General features: G+C 45.7%; 1 protein-coding gene across 3 annotated transcripts in view; it reads left to right on the forward strand.

Moving 5' to 3' along the window:
* PTH2R (parathyroid hormone 2 receptor) overlaps positions 1-16,796 on the forward strand; it is a 49,399-nt gene extending 32,603 nt beyond the window's left edge. For all 3 annotated transcript variants that reach the window (XM_082192440.1, XM_082192441.1, XM_082192442.1), the window contains 4 exons: positions 1,045-1,139; positions 5,490-5,628; positions 10,831-10,872; positions 12,457-16,796. In XM_082192440.1, the coding sequence (XP_082048566.1) occupies positions 1,045-1,139; positions 5,490-5,628; positions 10,831-10,872; positions 12,457-12,876 (696 nt within the window). In that variant the 3' untranslated portion in view covers positions 12,877-16,796. The remainder of the gene's footprint in view (positions 1-1,044; positions 1,140-5,489; positions 5,629-10,830; positions 10,873-12,456) is intronic.
* Positions 16,797-18,231: the final 1,435 nt, after the last annotated feature.

The following is an 18,231-nucleotide window of genomic DNA, read 5'->3' on the forward strand; positions in this document are numbered from 1 at the left end:
TTTGCTCAGCGCTTCCCAGCGGAGAGGTGACGGTGGTTTTCCTTGCTGCATCCCCTTTGCCGGGTTGCTGCGCTGTGGGAACCACCGCTTGAGGCTTTGTTTGGCTGCTGGCTGGGCTTTCTGCCTTTGGCTCGGAGGGGCTCAGAAGTTGAACATACCTGTGCTCGGAATCGGATGGATACGTCATCGACGGCCCACTCACCCTTGCCGGGGAAAAGGTCTGTCTGGAGCGGGGGCACATGGTGGGGGGAAAGGAAAGGAGCTGGCTGAGTACAATGGCGGGTGGCGATCTTGGGGGGGGGCTTTTGGATTTGTTTTGGAGGCTCCTTTGATTGACTGTTATGGGGGAAAGGAAAGGAGCTGTTTGACTAAAATCCCTTATTTTGGCTGCTGATCCCTTATTTTTGAGGCTGCTGGTCCCTTATTTTCAAATCTGTAAGTTGACAGCTATGATCCTGGACTATTAACGGATGCCACCCATCTGTTGGAGAGGCGTATTCTCACTCAAATGCTTCATTGAGTTTCTGTGCTGCTCATTCCAGTTTTCCACTTCACACATTAGCCCATGGGCATGATGCCAAGTCAATGGAAGGGGGGTGGACTGGGAAGAAACTGGGGAAGGTTAAGTGCAGTAATGTCGGGAACTGGGCAGTTTGGAGCCTGGGCTTGTCAGCCTGGATTGGCTTAATGATGTAATCATCTCAACAGAAACGGAAATGAATGGGGAATCATTTCCTGCTCCTAAATTCCAGATGCACGATGCCCTCAAAAACTTCCAGTTATCAGAGGCAGATTTAGGGCAGCACAGTCAGTTCCCCACACTGGGTGCCAAGCTGCTGGGGGGTGGGCGCTACAGGGCACCACAACTATGACTTAGTGCAGGTGTAAAATAGAAAGCATGGGGGGGGGGATTTTGACCTTGCACAGGGCACCGCTGAAACTTGAAAGACCAAAGTCTGCCTCCGCCGTTATAGAGGCAAGCAGTTGATATTTCTAAAGGGATAGTGGGAATAATAACACATACCTGTAAAAACTGTTTTACAGCTAAACTTTATTCTGTTCCTCAATACTGTACGGGCTCTGGCGACAAAAATTTGGGAGACAAATGCTGTTGGCTACGACGTAAGGAAGCAATATAGGTAAGCCTCTACTAAATTAAGTTGTGTCTTTGTTTTCCAGTTGCCCCTCAGAGAGCTGAGGAACTGTCAGAATGCAATACTACTTCTGAATACGTCAAGGGCTATAACTTATTTCTTATGCTGAAAACATCCCCAGAGAAAATACTAGTTTTGCGAACTCCCCATATGAATAATTCACTTCTTCAATGTATATATTAATGTAACTTATATGCTAATTGATTTCATCATTCCCAGAGGCCTCCAGTTCCAAGAGTGGCTCTCAAACATCACTTATCATAATTTTAAATCAGATGCATATATGTTTATATGAAGATTTTCAAGTATGAATTAGGAATATAATCAATATTTGTCAGCTGTTTACTTCTGATGTGAGGCAGATTTCAAGAAGGCTGAAAAAGGAGAGCTGTTTAAAAATTGGCTAGAAGCATTTTTAAAATAGAATACTTCTCCACTCATCTTAAGCATCGCAACCCGCCCTGAGCATAAACTCCTTAATGTGAGTGTTATCCTGGGCTGAAGTATCAGCTCTGACCTTTCTTGGAGAGGGAGGGAATAGCTTCTATAGATATCTGTCACTTTTAGAGGTGGCGAGCCTTTCTTTTTACTGGTGAAAAAGGGATTTGCCAGATGTTCAGGTGGTGGCTGAACTGCAACAAAAAGACAGCCCTGCAGTGTCTCTAATTGAGAATGGCCCCGTGGGAATGGCACTGCCTTGTTCTATATCATGGGGGCATTCTTGGTTGGTTGGTGTTTTCAAAGATGGCTGCCTGCAATGGCTGGTAAGACTTCAAGGCCAAGGTTTGATCATAAGATGTGTTGGTTTCTATTTCACTCACTGAGCAGCAACTGCAGTCACCAGGCATTGCTTTGCATTCCACAGTCCAAGTTACTGTTGGATTCCCACGGGAATGGGAGACTGGATGTGACGTTCACTGGTTTCCTGTTTTTTCAGTGTTCTCTCGGTTTCTTTGTTAGAGAGACAGTTGCTTCTCTGCTCTCACAGAGGCAAGATGCATGTTTGTATTCTCTCAGCATAGAGTGGAAATAAAGTTAAGAATGTGGCACATACTGCTTATCCTTCTGCTGTGTGGACTACTCTGCTTGGGCTCAAGATAAGATGAGCCTGTATCAGCTTCAGATGGGGCGAAGCTGGTGGCCTTATTCAGGATGCCAGGATGCTCACATAGAGATCCAGCCTTAACAAAATGGTATAGTTACCATGTGCCTGACTAGAAGTGGGAAGACTCGGGTTCAAATCTTCACTCAGCCATGAGGCTCACTGAGGTGGCCTCAAACCATCTATCAGCCAAACCTCCCTCACAGGACTGCTGTGAGAGTAAAAGGGGGAGGAAGTACCAGGTATGCTGCTTTGTTTATTGGAGGGAAGGCGGGATATAAATGGAAGGAAAGAAAGTGGGGGGGGGCAAGAATAAAGCTGACCCGTACTTGGACTCCTAATTTGGCATTGATCTCTTTAAAATGCACCCTAGGGGACTGCGATTCAATTAGCAAATGGACTTTGTGTCTCTGGGACCCCTCCCCCTTCAAACCTCCCTCTTCGCCACTGTGAGCAACAACTCAAAGTGCATCCTTCTGTTTTCTCGTTGAAAACAGCCATACTAATTGAGAGAGCCTACAATAACTGCAGAGACAGCTTCATCTGCAGTCATATTGGTTCTTATTTGGAAGAGAGAGCCAAGCAGAACATAGTTTTTCTGTACTGCACTGTAATAAGCTGTTCGTGTCTCTGGGAATGTACTGAGTTATTTCAGACCTCTTCTTCATACTAAAGATGATTGTAGAGAAACAGAAAGGAAAGCAGAAGGAGGCCGGGAGAAATCAGCTTTGTTTCTGCAACACAAAAGAGAGATGTATGTGCATATGTATATGTATATGTGTATATCAGTGCAATTTTTCTAGAAAGAGGTGCAGGAGCTCAGCACAAACATCTCCCTTGTTTTCTTATAAAGGCAGTGGCACCCACCTGAGAGGTGCTGGAACTGAGTTCTCTCTCAAGAACCAGTGAGTCAGTGAGTTTCTCTTAGCCTTCCCTGTGCACAGGCAGCAGGAAGGAAAGATAATCGCTGTAGATCATCAGGGCTTTGAGCTTCCAAGGAGAGTGGGAGCCATTGTTGCTGATAGGATCTACAGGCGCCCAGTACTTATGTGAGAAAGTGAGACAGGCCTCTGATCTCCAGAGCAGATAGAAGAATTGGTTCTAGGGACAGGCATAGGCGCCGACTCCATGGGGCCTGAGGGGCCCCGAGCCCCCTCAAAAATTCGTTTGGGGGGGCTCTGCCCCCCCAATAATCTCAGGCGCCCCTCCAGCAGAGCGCCGCCGCCACGCTGGCTCTGCCTGGCGCCGCTCCGCGCATCCGCGGCTTTTATAGGGCGCCCGGCGCGCACCAGCTCGATAACGGGCACTGGCGCGGCGGAGGGTGCCGGGCCGGGGGAGGGGGGCGTCCGGCCTGTCTCCTTGGCAACCCCATTGAGCAGCGCCGGCTCCCCCGGGAGGGCCACCCCCCCGCGCCGCCGATCGCCAACACCGCCGACGCTGTGGCTGCCCGAGCCCAAGCCCAAGTCCGGCTCGCCGACGCCCTCCGCTGCGGCTGCGGCTCCGGCTCCGTGCACGGCATCCCGCGGCGGGTCACTGGGGGGCCTCTCCATCAGCATCCTGGGGAGAAAGAGGGAGAGGAGAGCCGTAAGGGAGGGAGGGGCGCGAGGGGAGGAAAAGGAGGAGAAAGGGAAAGTGGAGGAAGAGGAAGGAAGGAAGGAAGGAAGGAAGGAGAAATGGGGAGGGAGACGAGGGAGGAAAATTGCGCGCAGGGTGAAGAAAGGAGAAGGGCGAACGAGACGAGCTTCCAACTCAAAAAGGGCTGGAAGACTGGGAGGATGAAGGATCGGGAAAGAAAGCGATGCCTTCCCCGCCCGCGACGTCGCCCGCTTGTCATTGGCAACGCAACGAGCGAACCAGCAGCAGGACCCCGGTATGCCCCCCCCCCCAATATTTTTTATAAGTCGGCGCCCCTGGGGACAGGGAACGTCTAAGGGGCTCTTGTCGGTTGTGCGTAATGAATTCTCATGCCTGAGACATTGTCCCGTCTGGCTGTAAATACAAGCCCAAGAAACCCTCCAGTTTTCACAGGCGATGAAATTCCAGGGGACTGGAGTATGCTACGGTCCTTGGGCAACTCCTACTGAATAAGATTGCATGTCTGCAATTATGTGGAGAGTTAGGCTGATTATATCCTATTGTGCTCAAGGAGATTTAGGCAGCTTCAGGGATTGTAGGCTAGGACACTTTTCTGTGCAGCATCTAGCACTTTGTCGGAATGACTGATGGTGATAACGGTGGGCTGCCCTAAAACATTGGCTCAGGATTTCAGTGTTTAATCTAGGGAAGGGTTTGTACCAACACCTGACCAATGAGGAATTTGTCAGCAAATGGCAGAAAACCATGGCTAAAAAAGCCACCTCTATTGGTCTCTCTCCCTCCCCCCCCCCCGTATTACCTGGGTTATGAAGGTGCCCAAAAGATGTTAAAGCAAAGATTATGGGAAAATGCATACAGTGACTTGCGATCTCGATCACACGCAGAGCCAGTGTGGTGTAGTGGTTAAGAGCGGTAGTCACGTAATCTGGTGAACCGGGTTCGCGTCTCCGCTCCTCCACATGCAGCTGCTGGGTGACCTTGGGCCAGTCGCACTTCTCTGAAGTCTCTCAGCCCCACTCACCTCACAGAGTGTTTGTTGTGGGGGAGGAAGGGAAAGGAGATTGTTGGCCGCTTTGAGACTCCTGAAGGGGAGTGAAAGGCGGGATATCAAATCCAAACTCTTCTTCTTCTGTAGTCCGCTGGCAGTAGGAGTACAATATGGGTATGTCTTTAAGTTAACATCTTACATTAAAAACCTGACAGTACCAGACTATCGAAGGCTTTTCACCAAAGCCAGACTAAATGTCTTTCCTTCTGCAGTGTTGGATGGCAGGTTGAGAGGAGTTCCCTACCAGGACAGACTTTGCTCGTGTGCTCAAGACATCAATTCCATAAAACATATTTTGTTGCATTGTGCAAAATATGAGCAAGCCAGGGCTGAACTGATACTACCTTTGCTGGTACCTTTCCCGGGAAAATCAGAAAAAGACCAGACAAATGCTAGAACATTAGCAGTGGCAAAGTTTTTATCGGTGGTTGCAAGAACAAATGATCCCTATATTCTGAACAAAATATTTGTTTAACCTGGAGGTAGGCTGTATGAATTGTGTACTGCTTTTAATGATTTGTTGGGTCTCTGAACCGTAATAAAGGTTGATGATGATGATAACGGCAACAACTTCTCTTCACTCTTCTAGAAAACTAGCCAAATCCACCTTGATCCTTGTCCTTGTCTTTGGCGTGCATTACTTTGTCTTCGCATGCCTGCCTCACACGTTCACCGGGCTGGGCTGGGAGATCCGGATGCACTGCGAACTCTTCTTCAACTCGTTCCAGGTGTGCTGATGTTGGTGCTTATAAGCCGTAACTGTTCACTTATGCTAACTGGAGAGGAGGTTGTTGCTGGGAGGCAGTAAATCCTTCACGGGCAGCTGAATGTGGCAAGAAGGTATTTGTCCAAGACTCTGGAACATGCAAGCGGACCTCTTGTACCTCCAAGGGCTGGAGAACTGGAACCATTTTGGGAGAGTGCCAAACTTAATTGGGACGTTTGTGCTTCTTTAAACCTAAATAGCAACTGCAGGAGGGGCTGAACAAGACTGGGACTGTGGGGAGGGAGCATCGCCTCTCTTTCTTGCTGTGGTCCTGGTAAAAATTGCACCTCCCCCAAAAATCTGCTATTTGCATTTGGAAATAGGTATTTCCCTTCTGATGCAAATAGCAGCTTGCAGAAGGATTTCTGCCAAGACGGTGTTGGCCTTTCCCATTCCCACGGTCCCACACCTTCTTAAGGCCTCCTTGCCTGCAGCTGCTATTTACGTCTGCATCTTTACCTTTAAAGAAAGATGCATTTTAATTGCATCCATGCAATTAATCTTGTGCCTAGGTTAACTTTAAGAGTTTGCATTTGCTGTGCTCCCTCCCCCCCTTTGCAGGGTGAGCTCAGCACCTTTTACTATGCTGAAGGCAGGTGTAAATACCAACGATTCCAGTGCTGATTTAGTGACTGGTCTCTTTCTCTCTCCATGCCTGCCCCATCATCAGCCCTTCCCAGTTTAGGCTGGCTTGGTAGCTTCCTTCAGAAATGTTTTAAAGTTTCCCATAAAACGCTCATTTGCCACCATTTTAAAACAAGAAGTGCTACCTGTTGTTTTGGGGTTTTTAAATTGATATTTTATTGATGCGGCAGCTAAAAAAGCCAATGCAATTCTGGGCTGCATCAATAGGAGTATAGCATCTAGATCAAGGGAAGTAATAGTGCCACTGTATTCTGCTCTGGTCAGACCTCACCTGGAGTACTGTGTCCAGTTCTGGGCACCACAGTTCAAGAAGGACACTGACAAACTGGAACGTGTCCAGAGGAGGGCAACCAAAATGGTCAAAGGCCTGGAAACTATGCCTTATGAGGAACATTTAAGGGAGCTGGGCATGTTTAGCCTGGAGAAGAGGAGGTTAAGGGGTGATATGATAGCCATGTTCAAATATATAAAAGGATGTCACATAGAGGAGGGAGAAAGGTTGTTTTCTGCTGCTCCAGAGAAGCGGACACGGAGCAATGGATCCAAACTACAAGAAAGAAGATTCCACCTAAACATTAGGAAGAACTTCCTGACAGTAAGAGCTGTTTGACAGTGGAATTTGCTGCCGAGGAGTGTGGTGGAGTCTCCTACTTTGGAGGTCTTTAAGCAGAGGCTTGACAACCATATGTCAGGAGTGCTCTGATGGTGTTTCCTGCTTGGCAGGGGGTTGGACTCGATGGCCCTTGTGGTCTCTTCCAACTCTATGATTCTATGATTTTTCCCAATTATAAAGCAATAAAGTGATTTAAAAAAAGAAAAAGTGCTCCCCATTGTAATAATGTTGCGCAAAAGTGCTGCAGGAACTGGAGGAAGATTTAGCCAATCAGTGCTGTGCAGAGCAGGCTTCTGCTGCAAACTCATGCAACCAGTTTTCACTGATTTTTTTGGGGGGTGAGTGGGGTGTCTAGCTCCAGAGGTTGCTGGGCTTCAACTCCTGTCACCCTCACCCATTGGCCATGTTGGCTGGGGCAGATTCAAACTGGAGTTTAGCAACCTCTGAAAGGCCACTGGGTCAGCACTCGTGCTTTAAATGCACCTTGGCATTTTTAACAGATGCAGAAGAGGGAAGACAAAATGAATATGAATCCAAACATTGCATCTTCTTTCTTCCTTCTCTTTTGCTCTCTGCTAAAGTGACACACGTTTAAAGCTATTATATAAGCCCCGTGTTTGTTTCCTGTGAGTCTGGTTTTGTTTTTTTGTAAAGTGCTGAAAGAGCCAGCCTTTGATCATCCTAACTCAGCTGCAGCTGTATATGTTCATTTGCAGCAAAGATGCGTAGTCCTTCACAGTAGGTGCTGCAAAACTTCCGTTGTTTTCTTGTTTTCTTTGTGGATTGCCACAGGAAGGCCCTGTGAAGATCTACCCCTCTGATTCTGTTTGTCTCTTATAAAACCTGCTTCTTTTTCCCATCAGTCTGGGATTCTTTTGGTTTCTGGTGTTAGAGTGGCAACACCATGGAAATAGAGTAAGATCAATGCATTGCTTAAGTTTTTGTTTATTTAAGGCTCTTGCATACCTCTTTTCATGCGGCATACACATCATAATACATTTGATGTGCCTGGCATGACTCAAAGAATTCTGGGAACTGTGGTATGCCAAGGATGCTGGGAATTTCTGGAGGCACAGATGGAGGAGAGGTGGGAAAATAGAAGTCCTTGACTAGGGCTTCCGCTGATGGGATGCAGTTTACTGCTGCCCCATGCGTTTTAAATGCGCGGTCCAAACGCAGCCTCAGGTGAAACTCACAAAGCAGATCACTTGAGATGATCACAACAATAAGCATCAGGTTGTTTTTTTAAGTTACAATATAATAGAAGAGATGACTTGTTTGTATTTCCTGTGTTCCTGTATAGTTCTTGAATCAACAGCAGAAATCTACAGTCAGCGTTGGCAATTTGAAATTTCTCCCCCAGTCTCTTTCGATAAATAGAATTGAATGCAGCAGAAAGATCAATGGAAGCTGCATAAAGTTTCGTCTTCTTTGTGTTTTTCCTTACAATATGGTTCAGAGTAAAACATTGATCAGTCCTTTGAACCCCACTTGTTCTACATGAATAACGATGCCATTTTGCATCCAGTCAGTTAATTGTTGAAGGAAATACTGTGCATATAGTCTAACAAGCTAATTGGCGAATAGTTTTGTGGCTCCTTCCTATTCCCTTTCTTACAAATCACTAAAATGACTTTCATTGTCCACCCAGAGGGCATTTAGCCTGGGCTGTTTATGCTGGTAAATAAGTCAGCCAGGATAGGTCTCCACCATTAAATGTAATCCTTGTAGAGCTCAGAGGGAAGCAAATATTATCCAGGAGTTTTCTTCGATTTCAGGCAGGAAATAAGGGCCTTTGTCTCATACAGGAGTTTAGTTGTGTTTTAGGAATGTTTGAAAAATCATTACACACTACTGGCATTACACACAGACTGACCACCACGTATATTGGAGAAATATTTAACCCAATCAGAGGCAGGAATTGAGACTTCCTGTGATGATTTCACTTCATTTAAACCCCGGGCCACCAGTTCCCAAAATTTGTCTTTTCTCCAACTTGTTTGTTTAGAAAATGCCATTATCAAAAATGTGTTAATGACAACAGGGTTTGTGGGTTGTTGTGGTTTTTTTTGTAACCCATCGGATTTAGCCCACTCGTTTGTTGTGAATCGCTCTTACATGGCTGGGGCAACATTTAGATCACCCATCCACATGTGGACTGGGGCTGATTTGCACAGACCTGCCAATTGCCCCATTTTTAGTGAGACATCCCAGATCATGGAAGCCATTCCCAGCTTCTGGTTTGATCCTGGAATGTCTCGTCTTTTGCTTTTGTTTTTTAATACTTTATTTTTGTTTTTTTAGAACAATGTTCATACAGTGGTACCTCAGGTTACATACGCTTCAGGTTACAGACGCTTCAAGTTACAGACTCCGCTAACCCAGAAATAGTGCTTCAGGTTAAGAACTTTGCTTCAGGATGAGAACAGAAATCGTGCTCCGGCGGTGTGGCAGCAGCAGGAGGCCCCATTAGCTAAAGTGGTACCTCAGGTTAAGAACAGTTTCAGGTTAAATACGGACCTCCGGAACGAATTAAGTACTTAACCCGAGGTACCACTGGATACATTTAAATCATTTTCAATTTGTACACATCTGAGATTACTTAAATCCCTGGACTCCCCCCCCCATGGTTTCCAATTTTTTCTATTCGTTCTATTGCATCTAATTACATTTTTCAATTTCATGTTTATCCTTTTTTAACTTAAGTCATATTACATTATAAGTGGTATTACAATTCTGCTAGCATTTTTAGATATCTACAGTGGTCTTTAAGATACTCTATTAAAAAATTTCCATTCTTGACTATTTTTTTATCATCTTGGTGTCTGCTCTTCAGAGTTATCTTCGCCATTCAGCTTAGTCCATCATCTTGGTTATCAAATTCTTCTTTGGCTGGGACTTTCTCGTTTTTTGGTTCAGTGCTCTGGTGCGAGTGGGAGATTTTGTTTCAAAGAACTGGTGATGTATTCTGCCACCCTGGTAGGGTGCTGATTCCATGGGAAAGGCTCCGGCTCTGTTGCTGAGTCCTTCAAGTATTCTCCTGGGTGCAAGAGCCATTCATGGAGAAGCGGCTCCTGTGCCAGGCCATTGGGGGCATCAGCTAATAGGGCATCTGAGTATCTTCCTTGCTTATGGTGTCAATTGGCTTAGGGCCAGCAGACATACAGGAGCTGCCGTTTGGCTCAAAGGATGCTTATATATATACAGTGGTGCCCCGCAAGACGAACGCCTTGGAAGACGAAAAACTCGCTAGACGAAGGAGTTTTTCGTTTTCTTAGCCGCTTCGCAAGACGCATTTCCCTATGGGCTTGCTTCGCAAAACGAAGCTTGCCCCGTAAGCTCCAGGGATAGCGGGGAAGCGCAGCGCATCTTCCCCGCTGTCCCCGGACCTCTTTTGAACCAAGGGGCGGCAACGGGGAGAAGCGATTCTCCCCGCTGCCCCTTCCCTTGCTTTAAAACAGGTCCGGGGACAGAGGGGAAGGCGCGCACGCCTTCCCCTCTGTCCCCGGAGATTGCGGGGCAGGCAACGGGGAGAAGCAATCTTCTCCCCGCCGCCCCTTGCTTTAAACAGGTCCGGGGACAGAGGGGAAGGCGTGCGGCGCTTCCCCTCTGTCCCCGGACGGTCTCCATAGGAACGCATTGATTGATTTTCAATGCATTCCTATGGGAAAGCGTGCTTCGCAAGACGAAAAACTCGCAAGAAGAAAAAACTTGTGGAACAAATTAATTTCGCCTTGCGAGGCACCACTGTATAGTACTTATTACTGAAATATTAAAATATTGCATCTCACTTTTTAGCCCCTCGTTCACAAATTTCAGTTCAGCTGCATCCATGTGTAATTCTTGCTTCAAAGTGGAGATGGTGAAATGACTGATATTCTTTAATTGCTCTTTATTCTCCTGCAGGGTTTCTTTGTCTCCATCCTCTACTGCTACTGTAATGGAGAGGTAAGTCACTAGATGAATTGGGACAGGTGGCCTTCCTAGCTGTGAAATGGGGGGGGGCATGGCCTAGTCAGCAGGTGCATTTGGGACAGTGAACGAGATTTTAAGAAGTTGCTACCTGTTCCAAGCCACACACACACACACACACACACACACACACACACACATTTTTAATAAGGCAGATGTTTAGGTATAAAGAAACACATAATTATATATGTGTGATTGAAATGACCTGTAAAGCATGAGAGGAAGACTGTGCGTGTTTCTTTGGATCCCAGCTTCTATTTATAATTTCGATTTCTCTTCTTACAAAATGCTTCCAATGAGATTGCACTGGTTTTACTTCTTGAGTAGGGCACTCTTGGGTTCTGTCCAAGAAAGTGCAGTTTGTTAAAAACCAGTAAGGACTCTCTCCCCTGGCCAGCCATATGCCAACACAAGGTGGAGGCAGGAGAGAAGGCTTGTTTCCATTAGAAATGAGTGATAGGACCTCATTTGTAATTTACCAGCCACTCTTCTTGCACCTCATTAGTTGGTTTAATTAACTTACTGCCCTTTGGGCATTATTCTTCAGGTTTGCTAAGGGTGGGAAAGAAGGCGAGACAGAGAGATTTGAGTAATGACCATGATATATAAACACTTGAATAACTTTTTCTCTCTTAAATAGTTCTCACAAAGCACAACGCAGTAATTAAATTTCATGTTTTTAGGTCGTTGTTTTGTGCAGTGACTGGAACTAATATTTGATGTAGATTCCAGATAAGAGCTCTCTATTTTTTAAAATGTTTCTAGACCTCATGGTGTTAGAAATAAGAGCTAAATAAATAAATAACCAGCTCTTGTTGTTTCAGCAGAGCTTCTGTGTCTGGTGTGGCTCTCTGTCCTTCTGTTGCATAGTTTTTTTAATATACTGTATATACCTCCAAAACATATATTATTGTGCTCTCCTACCTACTCACTCAGGTGGCGCTGTGGGTTAAACCACAGAGCCTAGGACTTGCCGATCAGAAGGTCGGCGGTTCAAATCCCTGTGACGGGGTGAGCTCCCGTTGCTCGGTCCCTGCTCCTGCCAACCTAGCAGTTCGAAAGCACGTCAAAGTGCAAGTAGATAAACAGGTACCGCTCCGGCGGGTACCGAAATGGCGTTTCTGTGTGCTGCTCTGGTTTGCCAGAAGCTGCTTAGTCATGCTGTCCACATGACCCGGAAGCTGTACGCCGGCTCCCTCGGCCAATAAAGCGAGATGAGCGCCGCAACCCCAGAGTCGGTCACGACTGGACCTAATGGTCAGGGGTCCCTTTACCTTTACCTTGCCCACTCACCACAGATTCCACTTGCCCCTTAATGCTTCTGCTGAAGAGAAGGCATGGCTCCAAGTTTAATTTGGTAGTCCAAGCAAATATTAACTGAATGAATGTTTCATTTTATTATTACTAACACAACTGGACGTAGTTGCAGTTGTTATGGTGAGGAAGAGGGGAGCTGTATGTTTGTTCCTATATTCAAAATTATTTTTTAAAGAAGAAGACGGGGCATTGGCCTAACACTTTTCCTTTGCGTTTTGATCTGGCCATCTCCTTCCCCTCCAGGTGCAGGCTGAGATCAAGAAGACCTGGGCTAGGTGGCACCTGGCTGTGGACTGGGAGAGGACGGCTCCTTGTGGGAGCTATCGCTATGGCTCTGTCCACATGAACATGACGCACAGCACCAGCAGCCAGTCTCAGATGGCGGCCAGTTCCCGCATGGTAGTGATTTCCACCAGGGCTGGCAAGAATGTCACCCGGCAGAACGACACCCAGATAACTTTGCCCGGGTATGTTAGGAGCAACTCTGAACAGGACTGTGTGCACTGGTGGACTCATGAAGAGGCTGAAAAAGAAGAGGAGGAGGAGGAGAAAAAGCTGGATGCTGTTTCTCTCAAGGAGCCCTTTACACTAGAGGGCCATTGCGCAGGCTCCCTTAACGAGGAGGTGACAGAGAGCAGGGCTGAAGTAGAGGCAGCACTTTAGCAAGCCAGAGAGGCATGAAAGAGAGGCCGGGAATTAAAAATAATAATGGGCAGGCCCATCTTCTCCTACCCAAGTTACTAAGCTCTGCATCAGAGCCTGCCATCTTGGCTCATCTTCATCAAAAGCTTCCTCAGACGCAGCTCATGTCATGTGCTGACTCAGATCTGTGTAGTCCACTGTCATCGACGGGCTCTTTACTGTCTCAGGCCAAAGCTTCTCTCAGAGCTGCAACCAGGGCTTCCTCACCATAGAGAGCAGGGGGTTTTCTGCGTGCAAAGCACATCTTCTACTGAGCTCTTCATGACCCAGGAGCCTCACAAGCATTTCTGCACTGCGTGATGTCCCTGTGTTAGCAAGACGTTTTTTCTGCCTTAAAAACATCAGGGGAACCAGTGAAGTCGAAATTCAGTGGAGTTTAGGCAGAAGAGAATTATTTTGATTAATGGAAGCTTCACACACCATTCACACACACAAACTTATATATGAAGTCCAAATAATACAAAATCACAGCCATCATATCTATCCCCACTAATGAGGCCAGAAGCCCTTGCCAATCAGATATGTTGCAGCAAAGCCAAACTCATGTTCACATCCCTTCCAACATGTAACAAATGTCAGCACTGAGTCAAAGATGTGTGCGACCATAATGTTCCCCCTTAACTGTATCATATGTGCATTTCCTCTCATTGTTATGAATCTGGTCGGTCTCCCCAGCCCCTCAAATGTTTGTTTATTTGTGATAATTGTAGGCTTGGCCTCACAAGGCAGATTCCATGAAAAGGAAAATACAATACACAAGTCAGAAATACAAATGACATATCAACCACCATTAAAACAATAACATATAGTAAGTATGAAAGATGACCACAGCGTTAAAAATTTCAGTATCAGACCAGCATAATATCATTGAATCTACTTAAATGTTAACATTTCAATCCCAACATGTTTCTAGGAAAAGGCAATTCAGAATAGGTCGGTCTTTAAAACTCACTTCCAGCCCAAAAGAAGGGAGGAGGCGATCACACATGTCACACCCTGAAAAGACTTCCGCCATTATGGGGCTACAAACAAAAAGCCCCCATCTCTCATGAAAGCCAGATAAATCTCAGTCATGGACATGTGTGAATGGCCTCTGGTGCTAATCTGAAAGCACAGGCAAATTGATGAGAGGGAAGCTGGTCTTTGAAATAACCTGATCCAAAACCATTAGGGCTTTGGAGAGCCACACCTAAATCTTAAATAAGAGCATAATAAGAGTCCTGCTGGATCTGTCCAAAGGCCCAATTTCTCCTGTTCTTCTAGTGGCTGACCAGGTGCCTATTGGAGTCTGCAAGCAGCGCTTTCCCCACTTTGTTGCCAAGCAACTGGTATTTGGAGACCGCTGCCTGCAGTCTGGGAGGTAATACACAGCCTTCTTGGTTAGCAGCTGTCGATAGCCTTATGCACTGTTCACTTTTCATGGTGAATGCCATAGCTTACCGGTATGTGCTGTGTTGGAAGGGAAAAAACCCATTTGGCCTCTCATGCATCTTCCATTATTCAACCACATTGTGGAATTTGCCTTTTCCTTTGTTTTTTACAATTGGTTTTTGCAGTTTACATTTGTGTTCAAATCAATCATAATCATAAAGGATTCCCTGATTCCTTGGACTTTCCTCTGCCCCTCCATGGGTTCCTTTTTCAACTGCATCTTATAAGATTCTCCATTTTCTTAAAATTCCCCATTTCCCCATAGTTCTTGTTACATTATAAGTATCGTTATAGTCCTGCCAAAGTTTTTAGTTGCTTACAGTGTTCTCCAAGGTAACTTACAAATTTTCCCCATTCCTTATTAAAATTTCTGTCTTCTTGATTTCTGATCTTCCCGGTCATTTTTGCCATTTCGGCGTAACCCATCATCTTTATCAGCCATTCATCTCTGGATGGGACTTTGTCTTCTTTCCATCTCCAAGCCAAAAGTATCCACTCTGCTGTTGTCGTATACTTAAATAGTCTTTCCTTTGGTTTTTCTGCACCAAAAACGCCCAATAGAAAAGCTGCTGTTTTTTTCACAAAGGTTATTTAAAACATTTTCCAGCTCATAAATCATTTCCCGGATTGCTTTTGTTATTTTGCATGCCCACAACATATGGTGGAATGTGCCTGGAATTTTCCACAGCTGCCACAGTTCAACATTTTTCTTGTCTTATCCACCACTTGCCCTATCCCGGGACCCCTTGCCTTCAGAGCAGCTGCTTCAGCTAGAGCTACAGCCCAGAACATCTCATCAGAACACAGAAATCAACCTTATAGCAAGCCTGACGGTTGATTCATCCAGCATCACCTTTCCAGGGTTTCAGACAGGAGTTTGTCCCAGGCCTATTTGGAGATGTTTGGACTTGATTAAGGAGCTTTATGCATGTAGGACGTTTGCTTTTTCCACTGAGCTACAGTCCTCATACTAAGAACAAAGTACAAAGCTTTCTAGGAAAAGTATGATGAGGATTCGACTTTGATCTGCAGCGGAGAAACTTGAAAATACATTATCTCTCTCCCTCGGCTCATTTTTAAAATGTAATTTAAAATTTTAAAAATGTGAAAACATCAGCTTGGAAAAAAAGAGGTGAAAGAAAAGTGTAAAAGACCACAGTTCTTCAGATAAAATACACATAAGACAACAGCTACTGGGGGGGGGGCAACATTGTTGAAAAAGCAGAACGTAAATGAAAGGGAAATACAAGCTTGGACTCACATTGTCAGGGGTGCTTTTGTAGAACATTAGTGCAAATGAGCCTCCCAGATTTTAGTAATTTTATGTCTAATTGATTTCTTTGGGGGAGGCATGTGCTTGAGCATGAAACTAGACCTTTGGCAGCAGGCCCAGGTCTTGGAACCCGTGTTTCCACCAAACTCTTGAGAGGAGTGAAGGTTGTGATTTGGAGAGAAAAAGCAGCAGTCAGGACAGGGAGTGCTTAACTCAATTGCCTCCTGCTATTTCTCCCTTTCAGCAATGACAAACCTAGACAGCATCTTTAAAAGCAGAGACATCACCTTGCCAACAAAGGTCCGTATAGTTAAAGCTATGGTTTTCCCAGTAGTGATGTATGGAAGTGAGAGCTGGACCATAAAGAAGGCTGATTGCCGAAGAATTGATGCTTTTGAATTATGGTGCTGGAAGAGACTCTTGAGAGTCCCATGGACTGCAAGAAGATCAAACCTCTCCATTCTTAAGGAATTCAGCCCTGAGTGCTCACTGGAAGTACAGCTGAGGCTCCAATACTTTGGCCACCTCATGAGAAGAGAAGACTCCCTGGAAAAGACCCTGATGTTGGGAAAGATGGAGGGCACAAGGAGAAGGGGACGACAGAGGACGAGATGGTTGGACAGTTTTCTCGAAGCTACAAACATGAGCCTGACCAAACTGCGGGAGGCGGTGGAGGACAGGAGTGCCTGGCGTGCTCTGGTCCATGGGGTCACGAAGAGTCGGACATGACTAAGCGACTAAACAACAACAAATTTCTCCCTTTCATCTCTCTCACCTGGTAGCGTTTTTCCTAGCTGGGTTCCCAAATATATGGTTGGTTCACTTCAGGAAAAAGTACAGGGAAAACGCTAAGACCCTTTCCTGCCACGTCTCCAGTCTGTTGCCAAGGGTCCACCCAAACGCAAAATGCTTCATTGTGACAACACTGGACATAAACCAGGAAAAATGTTTGCTCCCTATTGTCTGACTAAGCTTTGTTTGCTTATTGATTTGTTAATATGTGTGTGGTTTTATAAATTGGTGCCGCCTGTATTTTCAGCAGGTATTTGCCTACTCAAATACACGAGAATTAATGTTAATTGATGTTAGCAGCTATACTGAAGTTGATAAACCTGTTTAACCGTGTAAATATTGTGAAGTGGTGCACAAGATCTATTAAATTTTGTTTTGTTTTTAAGTTCTGTCTGCTTTGCTTTTAAAAAAAATCATTTGAGGGGAAGAGATTGGGTTGTATGCAGCATAGCACCAAGTTAAAGTCACTTGGTGTTATACTTCTTGCACAAGAAATAGTGCAAGAACATTACCAAAGATTGTTGTGCCACAGATTGTGCAGCCAGAATCAGCTGTTACCTATCAAGTTTGGGACCCCTTTGTTGCACAGCCTTTAAGCTCTTGCACCCAGTGGACAGAGGAGGTGAGACACAGCCGATTGAACAGTAATGACAGCCCTTGGTTCAGATCTCATCACCATGATTGCTCCCTTCATGCATGACTCTCAAGAAGTGATCTTAGCTGAAATTGTGTAGGCAAAACCCATGCAATCAAGTTCAGGGTGTAACCTACTGATTATTAACATTATAAATGAGTCGAATAGAAAGAAAGGAGCTGGTTCATTCCTCTCTCTTGATGACTATAAAGCTTTTGATAATATTGGTTCATTGTTTTTGACACACCTGCTAAACAAATTTAAATTTGGATCTAAGTTCTTGCACCTCATTAAGCAACTATACTCCAAATCAAAGGCAATCATTTCAATCAATGGCTTTGATACTCAAGCTATAGGTCTCTTAAAGAGCTGCCCTCTGTTAATGGCAGAGACCTATAGCTTTAAGAGACCTATAGCTTGAGCATCAAAGCCATTGATTGAAATGATTGCCTTTGATTTGGAGTAGAGTTGCTTAATGAGGTGCAAGAACTTAGATCCAAATTTAAATTTGGATTGTGTTGTTTGTGTTGGTCATAGAGCTACTAGTCATGCAACTACGTAGATGCTTCTATAGATGGGGTCAACGTACGGAACAAGGTACACAAAGTGAATATGTTTGCAAATAACACCCTCTTATTTTTGCAAATAATAATAGGGACGCGGGTGGCGCTGTGGGCTAAAGCCTCAGCGCCTAGGGCTTGCCGATCGAAAGGTCGGCGGTTCGAATCCCCGCGGCGGGGTGCGCTCCCGCTGCTCGGTCCCAGCGCCTGCCAACCTAGCAGTTCGAAAGCACCCCCGGGGGCAAGTAGATAAATAGGTACCGCTTACCAGCGGGAAGGTAAACGGCGTTCCGTGTGCGGCTCTGGCTCGCCAGAGCAGCGTTGTCACGCTGGCCACGTGACCCGGAAGTGTCTGCGGACAGCGCTGGCCCCCGGCCAATAGATGTGAGATGGGCGCACAAACCCCAGAGTCTGTCAAGACTGGCCCGTTCGGGCAGGGGTACCTTTACCTTTACCTTATTTTTGCAAAACCCAACAGCAGCCCTTGAGTCACAATGACAGAAACGTATCACAGTTGTAGCAGGATTGCAAATCAACTATTCTAAATCCGTGCTCCTTCCTATCAATTTAGACGACACTCGAAGAGACTTGTGACTAGTTTCCTCTCCATTTGCCACAGTGCATGG

This window comes from Podarcis vaucheri (assembly GCF_965113315.1).
Source record: "Podarcis vaucheri genome assembly, chromosome: 1".
NCBI classification, from domain to species: Eukaryota; Metazoa; Chordata; class Lepidosauria; order Squamata; family Lacertidae; genus Podarcis; species Podarcis vaucheri.